The following is a 13,088-nucleotide window of genomic DNA, read 5'->3' as shown; positions in this document are numbered from 1 at the left end:
ATTAAATATTAATTACCATCAATGCATATTTATTACACCTTTTTTCCCCCTGAACTATTTGAGAGTAGTTTCAATTATCAAGCCTTTTTGCCCATGCATCCTCTGACATCAGTATGTATTTCCAAAGAGCACGGATATGGGCCTTATAACCAGAAATGAAAAAAATGATTAAAATTTACCATTGATTCAATTTATTTCTTGGATTTAAAACACAGACCCTATTTGTTCATTGTATTTAAAATGTAGACTATTCAAATGTTACCAGTTGGCCCAATCATGTCCTTTATATACATTTTCTTCTGTCTCTGAGCCAAGTCAGGATCTTACCGCGCACTAATTTTCATGTATCCTTAGTCTCCTCTAATCTGCAGCAGTTTCTTATCCTTTTAGAAAAAATCTCTTTATAACATTGACTCTTTGGAAGCACATTCTAAGGAGCCCTGGTGCCAAGCATCAGGTTAAGCAGTGAACTCCTGACCCCAAGCTAGGCCGTTCAAACCCTCAGGAGAAAGGGCAGGCTATGTGTTCCGGGAAAGATGTCCAGTCCTTGACGGCTGAAGTAAACCAGAGCCGTCCATCAACCGTGGACAAGCAGATGGGTTCTGCGCTCCTACTTCCCTCTAGCCCCAGTCTGAAAAACAGTTAGTTCTGATGACATGGCGCTGCTCGATCCTGGCCTTCATGAAGAGATCACTGAAGGTGGGGGTGCTACCGCCAAGTGTGGTGAAGATGGCAGATGATGCCCGCCTATCAACTGGAATAGTGTCTGGGGTCTTAAAGGTGTCTATTCAAACAAGCAGCCATCTAAGTGAGACATCAACTAAGTCTATATGGAAAAACCACACCAGTCTGTGTGATCCAAAGATGACAATAATAAAATCCAAATATGATGAAAAGTATCAGGGCCTAAATTGTGAACACCCAGTAGTATATTAGAAGGCAGTAGGACCCCAAAATCCATCTGCCGAGTCCAGGTAGATTTAACCTCTGACAGATTCTCACTGGCCACAGGTGAGAGACAGAGATGACTGTGAACTTGATTACGGCGGATCAAATTATGGTACAATATGATACGGGGTCAGCTGACCTCCCTCGTGACCCAACTTGAATTTGCTTCAGGTTTAAGTACTTCTCATTGTTCCATGGCAGACATTTCTTCTCTGGCTGTTTAATATTGCTGGCAGCCTTTTCTTTCTTACTCTCTATTTTTATCTTTATTATTATTTCCATTTCATTTTGGTTTGGTTTTTGATTGTTTCGGTTGGGTGTACCAATTTATGAAGCACAGAAGGAGTGGATGCATAGAGACAATAACTGATACAGTGGCTTATGGGGGAGGGGTGGTTGTGGGGAGGGGAGGGGAAGGGACTGTGGGACAAACGAGGAGTAGGGAAGGGAGGAAGCACTAAACTGATTGCGAAGGTGTGCCGACGGAAGCTTTTAAAAAGGGACAACTGCAGAAGTGTATGATGTGTGACTATCATATCAAAACTATTTTAAAAATATTTCCAGTCTTGGAAACTCTATGGAGCAATTTTACTCTGTTGTACAGGCCCAGCATGAGTTGTAATAGACTCAAGACAGGGGGTTTGGTTTTTGGTTTAGGCCATTTATCTTGTAAAATGTCCCTGTTTAGGGTTGCTGTTTTTTTTAATTAATCATTTTGTTGGGGATTCTTACAGCTCTTATAAGAATCCATACATCAATTGTATCAAACACATTTGTACATATGTTGCCATCATCATTTTCAAAACATTTTCTTTCTGCGGAGCCTTTGGTAGCAGCTCCTCCTTTTTTCTCTCCCTCTCCGACCCTCCCACCCTCATGGACCCGTGATAAATTATAAACTAGAATTTTATATCTCACACCATCCACTGTCGCCCTTCACCCACGTTTCTGTTGTTCAGCCCCTTGGGCTGGGGGAGGGGTTATATGTCAATAATTTTAATCAGTTCCCCCTTCCTCTCCCTTCTCTCCCCAGCTTCCCCCTACCCTTATAGTATCAATACTCCCATTACTGTTCCTGAGGGGTTTGTCTGTCCTGGGTTCTGTGTGTTGAGACTTCTTATCTGCACCAGTCTAGCCAGATTAGTAAGGTAGAACTCGGGTCATGGGGTGGGGTGGGGGAGTATTAAAGAACTAGAGGGGGGAAAAAGAACTAGAGGAACATTGTGTGTTCCATTGGTGCTACGCTGCACCCTGACCGACTCATCTCTTCCTTGTGACCCTTCTGTGGGGCAATGTTCAGTTGTCTACAGGCAGGCTTTGGGTCTCCTCTCCAACTCCCATCATTTGCATCAATACATTTGTTTGTTTGAGGTCTTCTGATGCCTGATACTTGATCCCGTCCACACCTCATGATCACACAGGCTGGTGTGCTTCTTCCACATGGGCTTGTTGCTTCTCTGCTAGATGGCCACTTCTTTAACATCAATCCTTTAAGACCCCAGACACTGTATCTTTTAATAGCCGAGTACCATCAGCTTTCTTCACCGTATTTGCTTATGTGCCCATTTTGACTTTAGGGATCATGTCAGGAAGGTGAGTATCCCAGAATGCCAGGTTATTAGAACAAAGTGTTCATGCATTGAGGGAGGACTTGAGTGGAGACCCAATGCCCGTCTGCTACTTTAATACTTAACATTAAATTTATGTGCATAGACCTATATCCCTACTAATATATTTACATATTTACATATGTGCATGCCTATATCTGTACCTCTGTAAATGTCTTTTGCCTCCTAGTTCTTTCCTCCTGTCCCACTGTCATGTTCGACCTTCATTCAACTCTCAGTACTTTCTAGGGAGTGCCCAGGTGGACTGCGCTCAGAGGCTCTCAGAGTTGTCCAGCTGCCCTCACCAATAAGTCCGTCTTTGGAGGTTGACAGAAACCATCAGGCAAAGCAGCGGCACGTGCCTTGTGGGGCAGGCCCCTTTCACATCTAACACAGGTGCAGGGCTGTGGTTTCTCTGGCTCTTCAACACGGTCCTGTCTTCCAAACAGCTTTTTTTTTAATCATCTTATTGGGGGCTCATACAACTCTTATCACAATCCATTTATCTATCCATTGTGTCAAGCACACTTTTACATTTGTTGCCATCATCATTTTCAAAACATTTTCTTTCTACTTGAGCCCTTGGTATCAGCTCCTCATTTTCCCTCCCTCCCCCACATTCCCTCCCTCAGGAACCCTTGATAATTTGTAAATTGTTATTATTTTTTCATGTCTTACACTGACCAATGTCTCCCTTTACCCACTTTCCTGTTTTCCATCCCCCGGGGAGGAGATCATTGTGATGGGTTTCCCCTTCTTCCCCCCACCTTTCCCTTACCCTCCTGGTATTGCTACTCTCATTATTTGTCCTGAGGGGTTATCTGTCCTGGACAGTTCATTTTAAAGGTGATTTATCCATGGGGAAAAAATAGAATGTTCTGAAATTGATTGTTGTAATGATTGCACAGTTCTTCTTGACATGATTGTATGATTGAATTGCATGATGTGGATTATGTTCCAATAAAACTGGAGGGGATGGGAGGGAGGGGGAAAAAAAAGAGGACCTGAGGGGCTTAAGTGGAGAGCAAATGCCTTGAGAATGATTGGGGCAGGGAATGTATGGATGTGCTTTATACAATTGAAGTATGTATATGTATGGATGGTGAGAAGAGTTGTATGAGTCCCTAATAAAATGTAAAAAAAGAAAAGAGGAGAAAAAAAAAACTGGAGGGGAAAAAACAACAATTAGTTCTTAAAACCTACCCCTGCATGATACTCACCTTCATGAAGCCATGACGAGACCACTGATGATAAGGGGACTACGGAAAAGTGTGTGAAAGCAATCAGATGGTGCCTGGCTGTCAATTGGGATAGTATCATATCAGGGGTCTTAAATGTTGATTTTCCAACAAGCAGCCATCGAAGTGAGACTTCAACTAAGCCCAGATGGAAGACGCAGCAATATCTGCGATCCAAGGACTGTAAATTATATAATCCAAATTCGAAGGAAGGAATGGTATCAGAGCTGAAATTGTGAGAGTCTGGTGTGCAGGTTATTTATGGGTGGCAGCGGAAGCCCAAAATACATTTGCCAGATCGACACGGAGCGAGCTCCAGAGATTTCCCTCTGACCCTAACCGAGGATGAGAGCCCCTGGTCATCGGACAGAGGACTGTGGTAGTTTAATGTGATACATGTAACTTTAATAGTTAAGCCTTGTCGTCTGACCTCCCTTTTGATACACTCTGTGCTTGATCTGGTTTTCAATCTTTTCTGGGGTTTTCCCCCATATTGGGCTTTATCTCTTGTAGTTTGTCATGATTGGTAGCCTTCTTGACTCTGTTATGTATTTTTCAAGTATGTGTGTGTGTGTGTGTGTATGAAACCCAGCATACATGATTCTGTAGAAACAAGGTCGCATTTCAGAACCCCCAGGTCCTCCTTGGGAGAAAGACGGCACTTGGTACAGCGTTCCAGGCTCGGAAACCCACAGTTCTACCCTGTCCTATAGGGTTGCCATCAGTCAGCATTGACGCGATGGCAGTGAGTTTGGTTTTTGGTTTGGGGCCCTTTGTCAAAAATCACTTGTCTGTAGGGGAATGGATTTCTGTCTGAGTTCCCTAGCCTGGTCTTTTAGGCCTCGTACCAGTGACTGCTGTCTGGGCGGCCGTGGCTGGAGAGGTCAGGAAGGGAGAGGCCTCCCACTTTGCTCTTCTTTCAGGGCCTATGCTTGTCCTCGGTCTCTTCCCTGCCCCCCTAAAGCCGATAATTCATTTTTCCATCTCTTAAAAGATGGTACTGGGATGTGGATCAGAATTACATTCTATGTTTTGATTGCTTGGGGTAACACTGATATTTTCACAATGTTGAGTCTTCCTGTGCATGAATATGGCATCTTCTTCCATTTGCGGAGGCCTCTTGGTTTCTTGCTTTGTGGTTTTCTTTGCATAAGTTTTATGTTTCTTTAGCTAGGTTTATTTCTAAGGATTGCGTCTTTGGGCGGCTGTTGAAAATGGTATTATATGCTTAATTTCCTGTTCAGCACTCTTCATGGGTATACAGGCGTCCGATAGGTTTCTGTACATCGATCTTGGACACTACTACATTGTTGAATCTTTCACTTAGTGCCAACAATCTTCTAGTTGTGTCTTTGGGCCTTTCAATGTAGAGAATTGTGGGATATAAAAAGACTTCTTCCCAGCGTTGTCTCCCCAAAGGTATGCTAAACATGAGAGGCTGTTTGCCAGCACCTGGTGGGAGGTCAGGTGCTTAGAGATGTTCTCCTGAAGACTGTCAGCCATCAGACTAATGTCTGGTCCACTGGAGGTGGGGCTCACACCCTACTGATAAGGGTAGTAATTGTTTCCATGGAGATCCAGAGAACAGGTCAAACCTGCCTAGTGACATCCAAAGTTAGGCTGCCATCCTGAGTCAGGGATCCGCCCATCTTGTCACACGTGTACCCCTAGTCCCTCCCCTTCCTATTGCATGTATACTCCTAGATCAGCCCCTCTCATTACTGTATTACCTATAGTGCAACCCCTTCCCGTGACATATGTCTTTCCCTGTACTTAGGGGGCTTGCATGCCTCCCAAAGATATATATTTGTTAGCAACAAAAGGCTCTCTCCCCTCACGTCCTCACTCCCCCCCCCCACATCTCCCCTTGTCCTCCTTCCCCTCCCCTCCCTCTCCTGCCCTGTACCACCAAGAGAGGCTGAGGTGAGCATGCTACTATGAAATGTGTCTGACTCCATTACTTCGATCTCTCTTATATCTCTCAGATTCTCTATGACTTTACTGTAATCTTTACTTATTGTCGCCATACAATTGCACCTGCTGGGCCTATAATGAGGTGTAAAGGCTGGCTCCCCTGACAGAGAATCTCCATCTTCCAACATAGAAAATTCCACTTCTTCTTCGAGAGGCTGTGCGTATTTTCAGGGGCAGGTACCCTGACCTTTCTCTCTCAGACTGGCTGGTTGGTTTGAACCCCCAACCTTGGGACTAGCCATCCAAAGCTCACCTGAATTCTTATTAATTTTTTAAAAACTAGACTAAAATCAAACTGTAACAGTTTTCTGAGACTTTGCCTTTAATACCATCTAAAACTAAATATAATAATTCCCTAATTGTAATTATTTATCTAATGCCGAGATTAAGACAACCTGGAAATAGAGAAAGTAGCAAGGGAAACATACCAAAACAAAATTAATCAGGATGATAATAATAATGTACTACGTTTTGTGGTGGTAAATATGTCTAATTAAACATTTGCCATTTCAACAGTTTTTCTTATGAACCCTCCACTGACACTGAGCAAGGCCCATCATGCGGTGTGCCCTCACCAGCCCAGTCCCCGACATGTCCCGTGACCCTGAGCAGAAATCCCGAGTCCTCTAAGCCAGGAGTCCCTCTTTCTGTCGCCCTCCAAGCCCTGGTAAGGACTAACACACCCAGTCTCGATGCATTTGCCTATTCTAAATTTTTCGTGTAAATTGGACCAATGTTTTCCTTCTGTAATTACCGTGATTATACTTGGCTAGATATTCTTCTCATCTTTTTTCTTATGATATTTTGTTTTTATCTTATTAATATTATTTTCAGTTACGCTCCCACCCCTTTGTGGACCTTTTACAATCACTTTACCAGTTTAAAATGTTTTGTCTGTAATTCCTAAATTTTGATGCACGTTGGCATCTCTTGGGAATCTTAAAAAGAGACTAATGCCTGAGTCTGGTTGGAGGAGGACCCGGGGTGGCAAGTTAGTTTAAAGCTCTCTGGCTGATTCTAATGTGGGGCAAAGCCTGACTCTCGATCCCTGACTCCCCAGAAGGCTGGGGATTCCAACCTCCGTGGGCAGTGCAGTGAGGATGGGAAGCCTAGGCCAGTCCCTTCCCTCTGCAGGGTGTGGGCACCCTGTCCGTCTCTCAAGCCTTCCGGCCTCATGGCACTTCTAAAAAGCACAAGCTCACTGCATGGAGTCTATGCCCGCTCACGCGACCCTACAGGACCGGGTAGAGCTGCCCTGTGGGCGCCGTCTCTCTCTCAGGGCAGCTGGTGTCCTTAGAGTTAGCAGCCCCGGGTACAACCACGACGCCACCTGGGCTTCTCAAACTGACGGGTCTCGGCGCTCATCCGGCTTGCCACTATTCGTAGCACTGACCACATTCTGTATTAGGTTTACTTGCTGATTATGGGGATGTGGGGACGACCTCAAGGTTGACTGGTCAAATCCACCAGCCGCCCTGTGCGAGAAAGGGGAGCCTGTCTGTCCCTGGAGACTCCATTGGGAGCAAGCAGTTCTACTCTGTCCTGTAGCTCCCATGAGTCCGGATGCATGTGATGACAGTGGACTCGGGTTGGACCCCTGTTCCTTTGGATAGAATTCCATTTGGGAACAGTTTCCTTTGTCACTGCGCTGCTGGCACGGTGAGACCCGAGGAGAATCCAGTAGGCATAGAGGCCAAGAAGGGGGAAGGGAGAGATGCTGCCTGGCTGTCTAGAAGTGAGGGATGCTGGGCGAAGAAGCCAAAACAAGAATTCCCCCCGGAATGGGGGCCAGGAAAGACCTTTTCCTAGAGCTGGCACCCTGAATGTGGACTCGTGGCCCCCTAGATGGTGTGGAAGTGAAGCTCTGTTCACCAAAAGCGCCTCCTTGTGGGGTTTGTTACAGCAGCACCAGGTAACCAAGCCGGCATCTTTGTCACGGGTTCTGCTCATGTTCCCCCTCCCTCCCCACTCCCCCTCCCTCATGAACCCTTCATCACTCATAAATTATTGTTATTTTGTCATGTTACACTGTCTGACGTTTCCCCCGCCTTCTTCTCTGCTGTCTCTCCCCCAGGGAGGAGGCTATACGTAGATTCTTGTAATCAGTTCCCTCTTTCTACCCCACATTCCCTCCACCCTCCAGGCATTGCCACTCTCACCACTGGTCCTGGAGGAGTCATCTGTCCCGGATTCCCTGTGTTTCCAGTTGCTTTCTGTACCTATGTACATCCTCTGGTCTAGCCAGATTTGCAAGGTAGAATTGGGAACATGATAGTTGGGGGGGTGGGGGAGGAAGCATTTAAGAACTAGAGGAAAGTTATATGTTTCATCGTTGCTACCCTGCACCCTGATTGGCTCATCTCCTCCCCACAACCCTTCAGTAAGGGGTGTCTGGTTGGCTGCCAATGGGCTTTGAGTCTCCACTCTGCACTCACCCACATTTTCAATGATATGATTTTTTGTTCCTTGATGCTTGATACCTGATACCTTCAACAGCTCATGGTCACACAGGCTGGTGTGTTTCTTCTATGTGGGCTTTGTCGTTTCTGAACTAGATGGCCACTGTTTATCTTCGAAACTTTAAGACCCCAGACTCTATATCCTTTGATAGCTGGACACCATCAGCTTTCTTCACCACATTTGCTTATGCACACATTTGTCTTCATTGATCGTATCAGGAAGGTGGGCACCCACTGATATGATTTTTAGTTCTTTGATGTCTGATAACTGGTGCCTTCTACACCCTGTGATCAGACAGGCTGGTGTGCTTCTTCCATGTGGGCTTTGTTGCTTCTGAGCTAGATGGCCGCTTGTTTATCTTCAAGCCTTTAAGACCCCAGACGCTATATCTTTTGATAGCCAGGCACCATCAGCTTTCTTCACCACATTTGCTTATGCACATATTTATCTTCAGCAAACGTGTTGGGAAGGTGTGCATCCTGGAATGCCAATTTAATATAACAAAGTGTTCTTGCATTGAGTGCTTGAGTAGAGGCCCAATGTCCATCTGCTGCCTTAGTACTAAACCTATAAATATATGCACATAGATCTGATTCCCTACACTCATATAAATATATTTACATATGTACATTCCAGTCTTTAGACCTCTATAAATACCCTTTGTCACCTAGTTCTTTCCTCTATTTCCTTTTACTTTCCTTTTGTCCCATTATCATGCTCAGCCTTCATTTGGGTTTCATTAATTTCTCTCGGTTACTTTGCCCTTGCTGAATCCCTACCAGGCCTCTCACACCCTCCTTGCTACTGATTTTGGATCACTTATTGCTCCCCTTATGACAGACACTTTCTTCCCTATTGGAAATTACATGGGATTTAGGGGGAAAGACAGACCCACCCCCCACACATGTGCACACAAATGTGAACAGGCACATAAAGACACAAGTGACAGAAGATCACTGCCGTCGAATCAATTCCGACTCACAGCAGACCCTGCGGTCAGGGGAGAGTGGCCCGTGGGTTTCCGAGAGTCTAGAAAGTCCGGTCTTTCTCCCCCAAATGTGACAAGAGCTATGAACCGTGGCAGGTGTGAGCACCGGGCCCTTGGGTTTATCCAGGGCCTTCTTGGTTCCCGCGTCCACTCCTTGGTTTGTCCATGAGGCCAACAGGCATTGATTGGGAACCTGCTGTGTCCCCGGGGTTGTGTTTGTGGGGCCAGTGTAATTGCATGCAGTCTAGTGGGAGAAACAGCAGAATAATCACACAGCATAGAATTGCAAATGATGGCAGTGTTCTGAAAAACTGGATGGAGGCCCACTCTAATGGGGAGCAGTGAAGGTCGGTAAGGGTGTCCCCAGGGAAGGGACACTGAGCTGACATGATGGATGGAGAACTAACTATGCAAACGGGGGTCCATCTGGGTCATTGAAAGAGCAGCCCTGGCATGTGGAATCGTCCGTACAAAGGCAGGAACCAGGGGAGCATTAATGACACACTAGGCTGCTAACCATGAGGTCAGCAGTTCAAAGCCACCAGCCGCTCTGCAGGAGAAAGAAGAGGCTGGCTACTCTCATAAAGTTACAGTCTCTGAAACCCACTGGGGCAGTTCTACCTGGTCTTGCAGGGTCATTGTGAGCTCAGGGCGACTTGATGACAGTTTGTGTACAAACAAGAGAGAACACAGGACATGGGCAAGAATATTGTGAAAGTGGAAGAGACAGTTGGGGGTCACCTGAGAGATTTTGGTCCTTGCAGCTCTTAGTAAGGGCTATTCCAGGGCATATTGGAGAAGACAAAAGTGAATGGGGCTCACGCCCTGCCCTTTTCCCTGAGTTGCAGGTGGAAGCCTGCCCACCCAGCATTCTTCCGCTCCCAACATTCCAGCCTGGAGCTATTTGAGTCTGTTCTCCCCCCTCTCCCCCCCAGCACCCCATCCTTGGGTCTCACCTGGGTGGTCCTGTCTCTTCTCCCAGAATGCCCCCTTGCACTGCTCCCCCTCCCCACCTGAGGAAGGGGGGTAGATCCACTGTGACTCCTGGCTTCTTTCGCCTCATGGAAAAGCAGTCCTGGGATCACAGGGCCAGGAGGGAGGACTGCCACCTGGCCTGGACGTGAATGCCATAGGTCCACACCCAAACATTCACTGCCAGCAAGGACCCTGTAGGACAGCAGAAGTGCCCTGTGGTTTCAGGGATGTCCTCATCACAGGAATGCCCTTGCCAAGGCTGCCTTCCTCCTGAGGAACGCCGGTGCTTTCAAGCAGCCGGCCTTGTGGGGAGCAGCCCAGCGGAACCACTGCCCCACTCGGGCTCCGCAGCGAAGTGGACAGTACGGGGACAGACACAGCGGAGGGAGGCGGTTTCAGGCTTTATTGCAGGGACTCCATGCTCCCCGGGAGGGAGAGGCATGAGTGGGGACTGGCGCGGCCAGTGGTGCCAAGGAGGTGCGAGTGGATTCTGCTGGTGGGGTGAAGGGCTCTGAGGGCGTGGGGGGAAGGGGGCTCAGTGGAGAGGGGAGGGAGGCAACGACTGGAAGAATCAGAGGGCGGACTGAAGGTGGAGAGGGGCAGCCTTCTCAGGAGAGGAGGCAGGAGCTAAAGGTAAAACCTGGGAGAGGGGGAACAGTGCCCTGGGCTTCCTGGAAGAGCCCGCAGCTTAGCACAGGCCTCTTCACTTCTGGGCACCCAGGGCCAGGGCGATGATGAAGCCTACAACCAGCAGGAACATGGCGACGGAGAGCAGTACCGTGATGACCACCATGCCCCCTGTCCGGGCCATCCCCAACCCAATGGACTCCATCTTCCTTCCTGTTAGGCAAAGACAGAGGAGAGGCCTCGGTGGGCAACTCACTCCAAACATCAGCCTCGCCACCATCCATCCGGACTCATGGCGGCCAACTGCCCCTGAGGGTCCCCAAGACTAATTCTTGACAGGAGTGGAAAGCCCGGTCTTTCTCCCTTGGAGCACCCGGTGGCTTCGAATTGCTGGGTGTGCGGATCATAGCCCAACTTGCAACCGCTGCCCTACCAGGCCTGAAACTCAGCCTCGCCAGCCCACCCACTCATCGTCCCACCGTCTATCTATCCATCGAGCCATGGACGGGTCCAGCCAAGGCAGCAGGCATCAAATGCACCTTGCTGCAGCGCCCGTGCAGCCTCAGAGGATGCAGAAGCTCGGTCAGACCCTACCCGCAAGAGCCTTCATTTAGGAAAGGAGGCAGATGAGGAAATGTCTCCTTAAATGCCAGGTGGCACAGAAGTGCCAACGGAGGAGTGGGAGGGGCTGGGGAAGCAAGGAGTGGGGTGGGGCAAGTGCAGGGCGGGTGATAATCCAGACTGGGGGAGGGGAGGGGAAGAAGGGGCTGGAGAGGGAGAAGGGGGACACAAGACTTTGTGGGCACTGAGACGTCAAAGGGGTGGAGGGCTATTACATACGAGGAAGCGTGGTCATTGGGGTCTCTTTGCTGGATTCCGTGGCTGTCCCCTTCTTCACTAGGTAGGAGATGCTTTTTCGGGAGTGAGAGTGGAGTCAGTACTCCGCAGGTAGGAGGGACCGCCTTTGTCTGGCGGCTCCCACGGGTGTCTGTCTGTTCTTTATGCCCCGTCACCGACTCCTCCTCGTCCACATCCTGGTGTCACCGGCTTCTCTTTCTGCCCGCCCTCCACCCCCACCCCCACCCCCACCCCACCCCTGTTGTCTCAGGCCCTGTGGGTGAGGTACCTACTAGTATTTGGTTCCTGGCACGAGGCTTGTCACCTGGTAGGCACTGAGCCGGGTGACCGTGAAGCCTGCCCCACTGTCCACCACGCTCACCAGCTCCCTGCGGCCACGGCACGGGGGCACCACAAAGCTGGACCTCACCACTGGACCGGAAATTGGGATAGAGGCAGTCAAGTTTCTGCAGACCCCAAGTTGCCCTTTAGGGTATGGGTGCCCCCCGCAGAAAGGGAGGTGGGGCGTTCTGGAAGGGGTCTCCGGGGACAGAGGGGATGTCTCCAGTGCAGGTAAGCAGACCTTTGCTGTCATTGGCTCGGCGGACCATCAGCGTGGCATTGCCCCCTGTGAGGTGACAGGGGGGCAAGGACACCAGCAGGCTCTCTGTTAGCACAGGGGACAGCACGCCAGAAAGGTCTGAGATGTTGAAGTCTGTGGGGAGGCCAGGAGGGGTTCAGATGGGGAACAATCCCCTCCCTGCAGTCAGATCCGGCCTGTCCCTCCTGGGGCCAGTTCTAAGAACACTGTCCTCTGCAGGCTCTGCTGCGGAGCCTTGCTTGTCTGGCCACCAGGTGGCAGGCTTGAGCTGTCCACGCTGGATACTCTGCTATCACCCCTCCCCAGTACCACCCCCCCCTCCAACACCCCCCCCCTCCCCCCCCCCCCCCCCCCCCCCCCCCGCCAACCTTGGGAGCAGGAGCAGGCAGCATTTCACCCCTTCCCATCCTGGGTCTGGAAGGTGACTGGGAGTGTGCCTTGGGGACAATGCCCGGTCACTGCTCCAACCATCCCTCTTTGAGAGTCACAGAAGGCAAAGTGCCTCCTGCCCAGGGTCCCACTCTTGTCCCTCTCCCCCCACCCCCAGTGACCTGCAGCTGCTGGGGCGAGGATGACCAGGAGAGTCAGGATCCGGGCCCCTGTTGCCATGGCTGGTGATGGCTAGGTGGGGAGCTGGAATGGGTGCTGGCAGGCTGGGGCTTCCCACAGGCAAGTGAGGCCCTGCCCCTGGGGTGGCTGATTTTGTCCTCAGAGTGGGTGGGGCTGGAGGGGAATCCTGTCCAACCTGCCCCTTGGGCTCCACAGCCTCAGGGGGGCCCCCAGACAGGTTTTTCAGGATGGGGAGCTGGTACTGCACTGAGGAGGGCTGAATG

The 13,088-nt window shown here is 49.5% G+C and overlaps 1 protein-coding gene across 1 annotated transcript; it reads right to left on the bottom strand.

Annotated features, from left to right (window-relative positions):
- Positions 1-10,578: 10,578 nt before the first annotated feature.
- UPK2 (uroplakin 2) lies at positions 10,579-12,954 on the bottom strand. The gene is made up of 5 exons (XM_075548789.1): positions 12,807-12,954; positions 12,238-12,369; positions 11,948-12,086; positions 11,658-11,728; positions 10,579-11,030 (listed from the first exon to the last, which is right to left on the bottom strand). Exons 1-5 carry the CDS (start codon positions 12,862-12,864, stop codon positions 10,894-10,896), a joined length of 537 nt encoding a protein of 178 aa, XP_075404904.1. The 5' UTR covers positions 12,865-12,954; the 3' UTR covers positions 10,579-10,893.
- Positions 12,955-13,088: the final 134 nt, after the last annotated feature.

Source organism: Tenrec ecaudatus, chromosome 4 (assembly GCF_050624435.1).
Source record: "Tenrec ecaudatus isolate mTenEca1 chromosome 4, mTenEca1.hap1, whole genome shotgun sequence".
Taxonomy (NCBI): Eukaryota; Metazoa; Chordata; class Mammalia; order Afrosoricida; family Tenrecidae; genus Tenrec; species Tenrec ecaudatus.
This window is presented reverse-complemented; position numbering and strand designations above follow the sequence as displayed.